Source organism: Poromitra crassiceps (genome assembly GCF_964638095.1).
Source record: "Poromitra crassiceps genome assembly, chromosome: 8".
NCBI lineage: Eukaryota > Metazoa > Chordata > Actinopteri > Beryciformes > Melamphaidae > Poromitra > Poromitra crassiceps.
In genome coordinates this window covers 50,688,917-50,702,155 of record NC_139629.1, presented here as the reverse complement: position 1 = coordinate 50,702,155, position 13,239 = coordinate 50,688,917, and the positions used below count along the sequence as shown (strand labels likewise).

Sequence of the window (13,239 nt, the reverse complement as noted above, 5' to 3'; positions counted from 1 at the left end):
CATGCTTGCTGACTGTTTCTCATCCTTCAAGGAGGATTCTTCATGCAAGGGATGTGGAAAATGGATCCCACCATACAGTAGTATAGTAGTATAGTATTCACCTTATTCCTGGACTTAGGTTTCCCATGATTCTCAGCGGTTGCCGGTTGTCGACTTCCTGTTTACATTTTTTTCACTAGCAAGGACGTCAGGTGGCTTAGTGAAATTACCGTTACCGGGTGGATAAAAGCACCAAATTTTGCATGAGGCTTCCTGAGGGTCTATTATACAATTTTAGAGTAGGAGCCCTGAGAAAATGGCCATGTAAAATATGAAATCGCAACACCATCAATATCAATAAAATAAGTGAAAAACGACTGCTATATTCAAGTCCCTAGGCATAATCAAATTTCAGATTATTTCCAAAATTGCTAATTTTGATATACCGTAAATTTCGGACTATAAGCCGCGGCTTTTTCCCCGTTTTTTGGCCCCTGCGGCTTATATAACGGTGCGGCTTATCTATGGATTTTTTCAGCAAACGGCCACTCGGGAACCTCCAAAATCTATGGATTTTACAGGTTACACAGCTTCATCTGCACATCATTTGGCGGAAATCAACCGGTTACTCCTACCGGTTCAAAGTTCATTACAGTAGCAGACAGGAACCACAACAACAGCAGCAGCAGCAAAGGGTCGTGCACTAACTCTCACTCACCATGGAGAAGAAACGCAGAAATGCACACGATGCAGCTTTCAAGTTGAAGACAGTCAATCTCGCATTAAAAGACGGAAATCGAGCAGCAGCACGTAACCTTGGCATCAACGAGTCAATGGTGAGACGTTGGAAGGGGCAGCAGGAAGAACTGTCTCAATGCAAAAAGACAAAAAATCCTTCAGAGGTAATAAAAGCAGATGGCCCGAACTTGAAGATTCCCTTGAAGATTGGGTGTTGACACAGAGAGCAGACGGCCGAGGTGTGTCCACCGTTCAGATCCGACTGAAGGCCAAAACAGTCGCCACCGAAATGAAAATTTAACATTTCAGAGGTGGGCCATCTTGGTGCTTCCGATTAATGAGACGAAAGGGACTGTCCGTCAGGGCGAGGACGACTGTGTGCCAGCAACTCCCTCCCGACTACCAGGAGAAAATCACAAACTTCGGCGAATTCACACAAAGGAAGATCAAGGAATATTCCATCGAACCGGAGCAGATCATAAATATGGATGAAGTGCCTTTGACGTTCGACCTGCCACTCACTCGGACTGTTAACAAGAAAGGTGAATCGTCCATCACGTTGAGAACCACTGGGCACGAGAGAACGAATTTCACTTGTGTTCTCGGCTGCACAGCATCTGGAGTAAAGCTGCCGCCAATGGTGATTTTTAAGCGGATCACAATGCCGAAAGAAAAAATTCCCAGCGGGATATGCTTCAAAGTCAACAAGAAAGGATGGATGATGGAGAGTGTGATGAAGGAGTGGCTGGCTGAGTGCTACGTCAAGCGCCCTGGAGGATTCTTTCGCCAAAAAAAAGCTCTGCTCGTTCTCGACAGCATGAGGGCCCATATAACAGATTCCGTGAAAGCAGCCATCAAGAGCACAAACTCAATTCCAGCTGTGATTCCTGGGGGCACAACGAAGCATCTGCAGCCACTTGACATCAGTGTCAATCGTGCGTTCAAAGTGGCAGTGGATGACGAGCGGCGATAAATCATTCACCAAAACTGGTCGCATGCGAAAAGCAACTTTCGCTCAAGTTTGCCAGTGGATCCTGACAGCGTGGAGGAGTGTGAAAACATCCACGATCACCAACGGGTTCCGAAAGGCTGGACTGCTGCGTGATGAAGAGGATGACGCCGCCACAGCTGAGGCCCTTCAGAGGCTGTTCGATTCCGACACCGACAGTGACGAAGAGGAGTTCGTTGGTTTTGAGAGTGACAACGAAGGAGAGAGGAGAGTGGTTGACGAAGCCACCCTGAACCTGTTCGTTTCCGACACTGAAGATGAGGACTTTGGTGGTTTCAGTACGCAGGAAGAAGAGGAAGACGAGGATTAGTGACTTGACTTCTCTGGTTACAGCCGTTTGCTGCACCTTCACCTAAAAGATGAAGACAAGGATTAATGACTTTTCTGGTAGGCTCAGTACTGTTGACTGATTGTTTTATTATTGTTTTACAGTTATTTTGTTTACAGCCGTGTACTGCACCTTATCCTTTTGAGGATTGTTTTATTATTGTTTTACAGTTATTTTGTTTACAGCCGTGTACTGCACCTTATCCTTTTGAGGATTGTTTTATTATTGTTTTACAGTTATTTTGTTTACAGCCGTGTACTGCACCTTATCCTTTTGAGGATTGTTTTATTATTGTTTTACAGTTATTTTGTTTACAGCCGTGTACTGCACCTTCTCCTTTTGAGGATTGTTTTATTATTATTATTATTGTTTTATTTTATTTATTTTGTTGAAATGTTAATAAATGGGAGCTTCCCCAAACAGCCATCTCTTTCCCGACAATCCCCTCTGTGCACGAACCCTTACATATGGTAATTAAACATTAAAACACAATAAAAAAAGAAAAAAAAAAAAAAAAAAAAAAAAAAAACATTAAAACACCCGCGGCTTATAGTCCGGTGCGGCTTATATATGTAACAAACCGGCAATTTTGTTGCTGCGGCTTATACTCCGGTGCGCCTTATAGTGCGGAAATTACGGTACATGTATCCTATATCTGCTTAGACATGATTAAAGTAAATGGTAAATGGTAAATGGCCTGCATTTATATAGAGTAGATAGTCTACATTCACCCATTCATACACCGATGGCGGCAGGCTGCCACGCAGGGTGCCTACACACCATCGGGAGCAAGGAGGGTTAAGTGTCTTGCCCAAGGACACAGCGACAGCAGCTGGGAGGGAGCGGGGATCGAACCGCCAACCCTTGCGTCATTGGCCGACCCGCTCTACCGCCTGAGCTAAAGCCGTGTAAATTAATATGCATCATAAGGTAGAAAAAAGGTTTTACCTGGGCATAGACTACCCGAAGTAAGGAAAACTGGAGCACTTTTAGGTCTGCACATTCTTTTTTTTATTAGGGGAAAAGGGGGCTGACTGATGTTTTGACAGGTGAACTGTCTTCCTCAGAGTCTTTCTTCACTGTTGAGCACCAGGACTCCTCTTCTTTTCCAAGCTTGGCTGACGCACGATGGGTGTTTCTTTGGACCTGCATCATAAGGTGTAAGGAAATGATTTCAAAGTTAACATCATTAGGCCAGTGAAAATAAACATATTTACAATAAATGACAACATTTCAACTTTCTATATGAGATAATTGTCATACCTGTTGCTGTGCTATTGTGCTGTGCAGATATCTATTTGGTACAGTGGCACTTGCAAAGTGGTGAGCAGTCTAAATTGGCTTTGCCACATTTGCAGTGTGAACAGTCCCCTTTACAAGAGCATTTGATCAGCTCTCTGCATGCTCTGGAGACCTCTGGGATTGTTGACCAAACTGGCACCCACGACCCCAATTCCTCCTTGGTCCATCCATAGTCCTGTGGGGAAGGAAGCACTTGCTGTGTTTGTGTGCTGGTCGCCCAGATGCCTGCTTGATACACTGCCCGTCGAATATGTTGAAGTAGCGCATCCTGGGTGGGTGGCAGTTTCTCCATTGGCCGATTCTCATGACAGAAGAGTTATTTTCTTCTGGTTGATGGAGGTCAAAGGACTGGATTTGTCATACAGGATAACAGTAAATCTCTCGAACTGCTGGAAGGGACGTTTGGCCAGACTAACAAATATTTCTGTTGCATCACAATAGGCCTGCCAGGCCCGCCAATCTGACTTCTTACCCTTACCATTGAAGGCAGATGTTGTGTCACAACCTGAATATGCATGGAGATTGCATATTGGAGATATGTGGGAGATCTTGGCTCCCCTAGATTTTCACATATCTTGTTTATGTGGTAAAATCTGTATTTGTGGCCCATGCCAAAAGTGACCCAGATGTCAGTCAAAGGTTGAATCACAACTAAATCATGAAATACGCCTGCAAGGACCACTATGACATCAGTGTCCACAGTACGCACAAGGACACGTTTTGCTCCTTGCTCCAGTGCATGCTGTACATGAACCACAATCCTGGTGTCTGCCTCCTCATGATTGCAACTTTTCATGGTGCTACTGGAACCAAAAGATGACACAGCTTGCCCTGATGTGACACATAAAGCTTTGTCTGGTGGCCAGTTGAACTCTTCAATCCTGGATGTCAAAAAGGCAAACAGTTCCTTCTTATTTATTGGGTCATGAAGAAAATCCATCCATTTGCCTGGTAGCTTTGTCTGACCAGACACTTTCCTGCGAACACCTTGTCCTCTCTTTTCACGGGTGGACTCCTTCAAACTGCTTGGGATGTATGTGTCCCATACAACATCCAAACCGCTTGGTATGCTGCAGCTGCTTCTGCAGATAGGGGATGAAAACTCTATCTGTATACTCATCAAACCTGCTGACTCTAATAGTGGGCAGGCAGTGGACAATAACTGCTCAATCCAGAATTTTGCAGTCATAGCTTGAGGGTGGCTCTGATTGCCCAGGCTGGTCAAGACATTGCAGTAGGTCAGATTTTGTGCCTGGCAGGTGAAGCTTGCCAAAATCTGAGAGGGAAGGAGGGAAGGACTGTACCTCATGTGCAAAGAATTCATCCAAGTCACTCTCACAGCTCTGCATAGCAATGTATAGCTGGCCAAAGAGTGCCACATTGTTTTGAAGGACTTTGATCTTCTTCCCATGTTTAGCCATTGTCTTGTCGAGGTTGCCTGAAGAGTGCAAATTAATTCCTCTTGATTGGATCATGGATGGAGTGGGTGCGCTCATCAAGCACCTTCTTGACGAACTCCTCGTATTGTCTCTTGCCCGTGTACTCCAAGATTTGCACTGTATTTACAACTGATTCATCTGTGCAGTTGCGACTGTCAACAGTTACTAGATCTTTGAAATCATCCAAGAAAGGATTCCCCATGCTTTTAATAATTTCAGACAGGCTGACAACATGTCTCTGAAACCTCTTCTGTGCTGAAACACCCTGCTCATGGTGCTGGAAATTCTTGGGATCCTCCATGTCATCTCCAGGGAGATATTCCTCTTCAAATTCCTTAAACAATCTTCCCATCTCTGGTCCCGAGAGCATCCATCGTCTGAAAGCATTTGGGTTTTCTGTGAAGCCAACTGTACCACCTGAACCTTTCACGATCTTGTTCTCCTGTTCATGAGCTTGGTCAAAAGGGATCGCAGATAACTTGTTGTACGTCTTTGAAAGAACCCAGTGTGAACGTTTCTCAAACTCATCCTTGATAGTGTTTAGGAAGGAGCGCTTCCTGGACTCAAAAAGTGTGTTTGTTTGAGGTGCTCTTTGGATAGGGTTACAAATAGAGTTGAAAAAAACAAAAAACTCCAAGGCACTCTCCTTTAAAAAAGTTAAAATGCCTTTATTTACATGGCAATGTCATATTAGACTTTACAAATCAACTTTGACGCGTTTCGGCATCTAGCCTTCTTCAGGAAGTGAAGAAGGCTAGGCTTCACTTCCTGAAGAAAGCTAGATGCCGAAACGCGTCAAAGTTGATTTGTAAAGTCTAATATGACATTGCCATGTAAATAAAGGCATTTTAACTTTTTTAAAGGAGAGTGCCTTGGAGTTTTTTGTTTTTTTCATCCTTGATAGTGTTTGGCAAAGACTTCATGTCCCTGATATGGACAGACATCCATCTTGAATAGTTCACATGGTCCAATGTAAAGAAGAGAGGGGCAAGTTCTTCCAGTACAGTAGAAAAAAGATACGACATGACTAGCCCTTAATATCACATGACTTACCGATATGACAGATTATTTTTGTGCATACAAAATATGAACTCTGTAATTAGGTAGGGCTATGTGAGCAACTTGATGTTTAAGTCTAAAGCCAAAAAGAAAATAGAGAAAACTTGTGATATTAACATAGGGAATGTTTTTCTCCTTTTTGTTCATAATTCCGTCTATACTGTACAGGACTTATGGTGGGCCCTCAGGAAGCCTCATGCAAAATTTGGTGCTTTTATCCGCTCCGTAACGGTAAGCTTGAATATGAGCATTAAGCCACTGGACTACACCGCTGTCAAAGAGTGGGGAATATTTGGCTTATTTTATCCGAAATGGCTAAAAATAGTAACGTTGTGTGGTTGCATAGCGGCGATATTTTACAAAAACGAGGTGAATGTCAATTCTCTTGTACTGTACGGGCTTATTTTAGCCGAAATTGCTAAAAATAGTATGTGGTTGCATAGCGGTGTTTTGAAGGCTAAACGTCCAAACCGGAACTCTTATTATTTGGTCATTGAACGGAGCTTTAGCGGCCTCTCTCTTTCAAGATTCAAGATATTGTCACTCTGTTGTACAATCATGCACGTGTGAAATTATTGTGCTGGGGGCTCCGTTACAAGACTTAGGTAGGTACAAAGTCACAACAATTATTATGATTATTTTCAGTCTCTTTCGCTATGAACGGTCCTGGGCAGAAAACAGGCAACCGGCAGCTGGAAACAGGGAGGGAGGGTGTCATGGAAGCGCCCACGGTCTCAATACGTGAATACTAGTATAGTGAATACTAGTATAGTAGTACAGTAGTATGTGTGTGGATCGCGCATACTTGCATGTCAACCTGTCTCCTGCAACCTCAGGCCTTGGCCACACTGATCCGTCAGAAAATGGACAGAACGGATAGACGGATAGATTTATGTCCGTTGCATGTACAAGTAACCTACTTGTACAGCAGGTGGCGGTAAGCACCTTGAAGGTGTCAGCGACCCACCTATAAACCGAGAGAAGAAGAAAGCTGGCGTCAGCTAGCTGTTAGCTCTGTGCGCTACGTTACTTATGTGGCAATAAAATGCCACCGAATGACCAGATTAGATGGTGAAATCAGACGGTGACACTGACTATCACGTTGTACAACAGCGGGATGGTGTACACAGCATTAATTATAGCCTCCTTCACCGCCTCGGCTGCCATCTTCTTTGAAAAGTTGAAACAACAAGTTGAACGCCTCCTCTCGAGACCTCGACTCTGATTGGCTAAACGGACAGTGACTATCCGACCATCCGACCATGCGATACGTCCGTCCAGAAAAAGTTCATCCCTCTTCAACTTTCTGTCCATCAAAACGTATGCAAATTTTCTGGATACGTACGCTTCGGAGTGCTCCACGGACAGTCGGACAGCTGTCATTGAAAATAAAATGGAAGTGAACAGAGAAATGAACGCACACGGACAGACACCACGGATCAGTGGCCAAGGCCTCACACTTACTGTTCTGCCACAGCGGTTGTTGTGCAGGTTCATGAGTGCCCGTGCGTCTCGGACGGTCCTCTCCTTGGCGTCTATGAAGGCTTTGGCAAACTTGATCCCGTAGTTAATGTTGTCGCTGCAGCCGCCCCAGTCGAACTCTCCTCTCTCGTCGCTGGCCCGCCCGCGCTTGTGCGGGTCGCAGTTGCACGTCTTGAGCTCCCCCTGGCTGCAGGCGCGGGTCAGCGCATACACCACGCCTGCCGAGGAGATGGCGTAGACGAACGCCGCTTCCCGGCTGCCTGAGAGAGAGAGAGAGAGACAGACAGACAGACAGACAGAGAGACAGAGAGAGAGAGAGAGACAGACAGAGAGAGAGAGAAAGACAGAGACAGAGAGAGAGAGAGAGAGAGAGAGAGAGACAGGGAGAGAGAGAGAGAGAGAGAGACAGACAGAGAGAGAGACAGAGAGAGGGAGAGAGAGAGAGAGAGAAAGACAGAGAGAGACAGAGAGACAGAGAGAGAGACAGAGAGAGAGAGAGAGAGAGAGGGAGAGAGAGGGAGAGAGAGAGAATGATGTTAACATGCATCCACACAGGGGGCGTCTGGGTAGTGTAGAGGTAAAAGCAATCCTGATCGCTGCACTAGTGTCAGTCATCGGTGCCAGTGTCAGTCATGGCACCTGTTCGGGGGGGGGGGGATAGTGTGATCATGCCACATGCTACTGCCGGTGAAACTCCTCGCTGTCAGGTCAAAAGAAGCGGCTGGCGACTGTATCGGAGGATGGATGTGCTAATCTACAACTTTCCCAAGATCGGCGGAGGGGGTGGAGCAACAACCGGGACAGCGGGGGGAATTGGCCAAGCACAATTGGGATGCACGCACGCACGCACACACACACACACACACACACACACACACACACACACACACACACACACACACACACACACACACACACACACACACACACACACACACACACACACACACACACACAGCCATGAGCAGGCCTGGGTTGGAGCCATCAGGGCGTGATGGTGCAGCTGACAGCAGCATATCAGGCCTAGTGTGGAGTATAGTGTGGAGTATAGTGTGGAGTAAAGTGTGGAGTATAGTGTGGAGTATAGTGTGGAGTATAGTGTGGAGTATAGTGTGGAGTATAGTGTGGAGTATAGTGTGGAGTAAAGTGTGGAGTATAGTGTGGAGTATAGTGTGGAGTATAGTGTGGAGTATAGTGTGGAGTATAGTGTGGAGTATAGTGTGGAGTATAGTGTGGAGTAAAGTGTGGAGTATAGTGTGGAGTAAAGTGTGGAGTATAGTGTGGAGTATAGTGTGGAGTATAGTGTGGAGTATAGTGTGGAGTATAGTGTGGAGTATAGTGTGGAGTATAGTGTGGAGTATAGTGTGGAGTATAGTGTGGAGTATAGTGTGGAGTATAGTGTGGAGTATAGTGTGGAGTATAGGACAGCTCTGTTTAAATATTATGGTGGAAGTAATCCTGCAGCAGCGGGGCGCTCCTCTGCTCGCATAAATTGTTTAAAGACAGACACAGTGATACCCAACACAGTCTCTTAGAAAAACGTATAATACCAACGATGTGGACCAACGTTGCTATTTTACAATTTCGGCTCGAAAAACGTAAAATATTAACGTTCCGAGTGGTTAGGGTGAGGATTAGAGTAGGGCATTATCTACCCAGCATTATCTACCACCGCTGTTCTCATCTGCTCGCTCCACTTTCTCAGAGCTGGACTCATCGATCGTGTGGCCAGAGACTCATCTCCATTGAGATACAGAGTTTGGTCACAGTTTGCGTTTTGGCAGCGGCCATGTGCAGTGAACGGCAGCGCGGGGTATGAGAGTGTGTCCACGGTTGAGTCGCTTCACTATATACTGTAGAACATCACCACATTTCACCTGATGATGACTCAGCAGCAGGTGGCTCCGTCGGTCGGTGGTCCACAACAACAAAGGTTTCCCCCAAACTTTGGCGGCCACACTTTTTTCACCGTTGTCCTCGGGAACGTGATGCCAAGTGGCTGGAGACCCGCCCACTTTCGCCATAATTCTTTGCTGTCACACGTGTCGGCGCTGGTGTTTTCTTTGCCAATATTATGAATGAGTTACAGTTGTAAACAAGCAAACAATACGGCGAAAACAATCCCAGAATGCAATTCACAATCACGTGGTCTCCCGAGCTCTAAAGGATGGATGTGTGTGTGTGTGCGTGTGTGTGCATGCGTGTGTGTGTGCGCGTGCGTGCGTGCGTGTGTGCGTGTGTGTGTGCGTGCGTGTGTGTGTGTGTTTTTTTTACATGATGCTGTAATCATTTTCTTTTAGTAGGCACAATGAATATTTACACTGTGCTCCAAAATGACCTGATCAAAAAAACGTATCGGCGATAATAAAAAAGATCAACAATAGAGTACCGCAGGGATGATGTATTCACTGTTTCTGCCTATGGGATTTTTGAATGGGTTTTTGGCGCGATGCTTCAAATAATGTCTCTGGGCAACGCAAGTTTAATCAAACACGAACCTGTGTTCAGCGGGATAATCTTCACACATGAGGACCACTTTCATGAGTTTTGAAGCGTAAATGCGAGCCCTAGAAGAAAAAGCTCATGCTAAGCTATCCCAGAACTACACACAGTGTCGCATAGGCTTCCACATCACGTCACCACTCAACCTGGAGTGTTGTTGATGTTTGCGCTGCTGTGCACTGGATTACCCCGGGCTGAACCAGGCGAGGGAAAGAGAATTTCCGTGTTCGTCTTTTGAAGTGATGACGTTATTGATGTATAATAGTAGTCTCATTTAGCCGTCTGCTAGCTAGCCGCCCTTTTAACAGCACGTAAAAAGCTTCAAAACTCATAAAAGTGGTCCTCATGTGTGAAGATGATCCTGCTGAACACTGGTTCGCGTTTGAATAAGCCTGCTTTAACCACAGACCTTATTTGAAGCATCGCACCAAAAACCAATTCAAAAATCTCAGAGGCAGAAACAGTGAAGAACCCGGAAGTGTTAGCATGGATGTTTTCCGGACTCATTCCTGCGGCTCTCTATATAAACAAATAAAAACCTAAATGCATCTAAAAACAGTAAATGTTCAAATTCACTCTACAAACCTATCTGAGAGAGCCAGGACCAGAAGAGTGATCTGACCTGCTTGTTCTGTATTCCCTGGAATGTCCCGTTTCATTCTTGAGGTGGGGGGATGGGGGATGGGGGAGGGGGGGGGGGGGGGGGGGAGAGATGGGAGGGTATGTGGGGGAGGAGGAGGAGGAGGAGGGAGGGGGTGTTGGTCATCATCACTCAACCTGCGCTGTTTGTCTGACGGGCGAGAATATCTCTCTAAATATTTACATCTACATTACTGTTTATTCCTCTCCACTGCACACACACCCGCATCTCCCTATCTGCTACTTGTACCCAGCAGCACACATGCTCAGCATGGCTGAGAAGTGGGACAATATCCACCGAGCAGAGTCGCTGACTTCTGTGACTGAAGCTGCGCCGATCAAATAGATCTAAGAGCGTGATCCTAAGGATGGAGCCATCACAGAAGTCCCCGGTTTTGACTACGTGCAGCAGTACAAATGAACCATCCATTTCAAACCCTCAACAGTAAAATTGCAAGTTTTGTTCTTCATTCAGAAGTAAGAAGGCAGCAGTAATAGCAACCAGTCGACTGGCAGATTTTCATTCATTCATTCATTCATTCATTCATTCATTCATTCATTCATTTCATATTTCGGTAAAACAAGCTACACTGGCGACTGCAATACTAATGCAGAATAGATGCAAAAATAAAAGCAAGGCTTCTTCCAACAGCTACCACTGGAACTCCCAAGGGAAAATGCCAGCTGACACCAAGTAGCCTGCATGGCTCACAGGTCTTTGGTTAGTAGCCTGCATGGCTCACAGGTCTTTGGTTAGTAGCCTGCATGGCTACTTGGTCTGCATGGTCTTTAGTTGCATAGTATCCAGTGGGCTACTGAACTGTATCCTTCTGTTATTTCTTTATACAGTAAAGTAGCCTGCATGGCTCACAGTTCTTTAGTTGCATAGTATCCAGTGGGCTACTGAAGTGTATCCTTCTGTTATTTCTTTATACAGTAAAGTAGCCTGCATGGCTCACAGGTCTTTAGTTACATAGTATCCAGTGGGCTACTGTAACAGTGCTGTTATACAGTAAATTTTCATGATTTAGACTGTCTGTAATAAATAAATAATATATACATTTCGTTGAAACGGCTTTTCAAACTTCCCTTCTATTTTAGGTAATAAACACAATATGCTATTTTAGCCAATATAATACAATGGTAGCTTCGCGTAGCACATTGCTATGGTATTGGTCTCCAAATGGACTCGGTCTCGACCCCCCTCGGTCTCGGTCTTGAGACTGGGTCTCCATTCACCAATGACTCGATCTGGAATTGAACTCGAGCAAGGCGGACTCGACTACAGCCCTGCTGTGAGTGTGTGAGTGTGTGTGTGCGAGTGTGTGAGTGTGTGTGTGTGTGTGTGTGTGTGTGTGTGTGTGTGTGTGTGTGTGTGTGTGTGTGTGTGTACTGTATATGTACAAATGTGTTACAGAGCAGCAGAGTCTGCTGTCGGGAGTGGAAAAACAAAATGACAACAAGCCCGCGTTTCCCAGCTTGTGTGTTTATTGACGAGGTGCAAGGCATTCACAGCAGTCCATTAGCGACTATAAACACGGAGCTCCGGCATACGCGAGTGTGGGATGGAGAGATGAGAGAAAGAAGAGAGTGAGTGTAGGATGGAGAGATGAGAGAAAGAAGAGGGCGAGTGTAGGATGGACAGAGTTGGGGTCCGTTACTCAAAAAAGTAATGTATTACACATTACACTATTACTTTCAAAAAAAGTAATGCCTTACTTTACTTGATTACTCCCTGGAGAAAGTAATTAATTACACTACTCCAATAATAAGAGGCGGCGCAGTGGACGCCTCCATATTTCTATCCAACCTTTTCCGACTCTTGGCCCACTTGAAAATCTCAGAAATGTTCGCGGCCCACATCCGACCGTAAAACAGTATAGAGGCCAAATAATGTGTTCTCAGAGCACTTTTTATATTCACGATAAAAGGAGCTTTCCATCAGCACCACACAGAAATCAGAAACGAAAAGTGAGGGGCTGTCTGCAAAAGCAAAATACACACACACACACACACACAGAGACACAGACACAGACACAGACACAGACACACACACACACACACACACACACACACACACACACACACTTACTCCGTAGCATGACTCGTCCAAACACGGTGTGGTCGCGGTCCAGTGTGCTGCAGTTCCAGCGGTGGTGCCTGAACTGGTGCTGGCACTCTCTGATCCACTCCTTGGCCCCCTCGCCGATGGACTGCATGATGTCCGGGTGGCGCTGGCAGAGCTGCCGCTGCTTGTTCACCAGGCCCGGGATGTTGTCGCAGATCACGCGGGCCCCCAGCGCACCGATGTACCTGAAGACATCGGAAGATTATAGTCCGTTCTTAACTGACGTCACACTTACACATGTCATTTAGAGCAGTGATTATCAACCTCGACCGCTAATTTCATCCACATTAGGGTAAGGTTGTCAAAAGTATCAGTAAGTGTCAATACAACATGTTTTGAAACGGATATAATACTCATTTGCAACAGTATCACGATACCAGCAGTGCTTTCTCTTAATGACAAATCAAACATACAACTGATTTTTCTCTCCCTATCATTGGTGGGTATCTGTTGCTTCAACAAGCTAAATGTGTTCTGATAGGCTGATGACTAGAGCAGGTGTAATCTGCTGTGTTGTGATAGGCTGATGACTAGAGCAGGGCTAATCTGCTGTGTTGTGTTGTGATAGGCTGATGACTAGAGCAGGGCTAATCTGCTGTGTTGTGATAGGCTGATGACTAGAGCAGGGGTAATC

General features: G+C 45.6%; 1 protein-coding gene across 1 annotated transcript in view; it reads right to left on the bottom strand.

The window, feature by feature from the left end:
- LOC310781743 (protein Wnt-2b) overlaps positions 1-12,696 on the bottom strand; it is a gene marked incomplete at both ends in the record, with an annotated part of 19,424 nt that extends 6,728 nt beyond the window's left edge. The window contains 2 exons of the mRNA XM_083642357.1: positions 7,319-7,596; positions 12,570-12,696. Of these exons, the coding sequence (XP_083498483.1) occupies positions 7,319-7,596; positions 12,570-12,696 (405 nt within the window). The remainder of the gene's footprint in view (positions 1-7,318; positions 7,597-12,569) is intronic.
- Between the last annotated feature and the right edge of the window lie 543 nt (positions 12,697-13,239).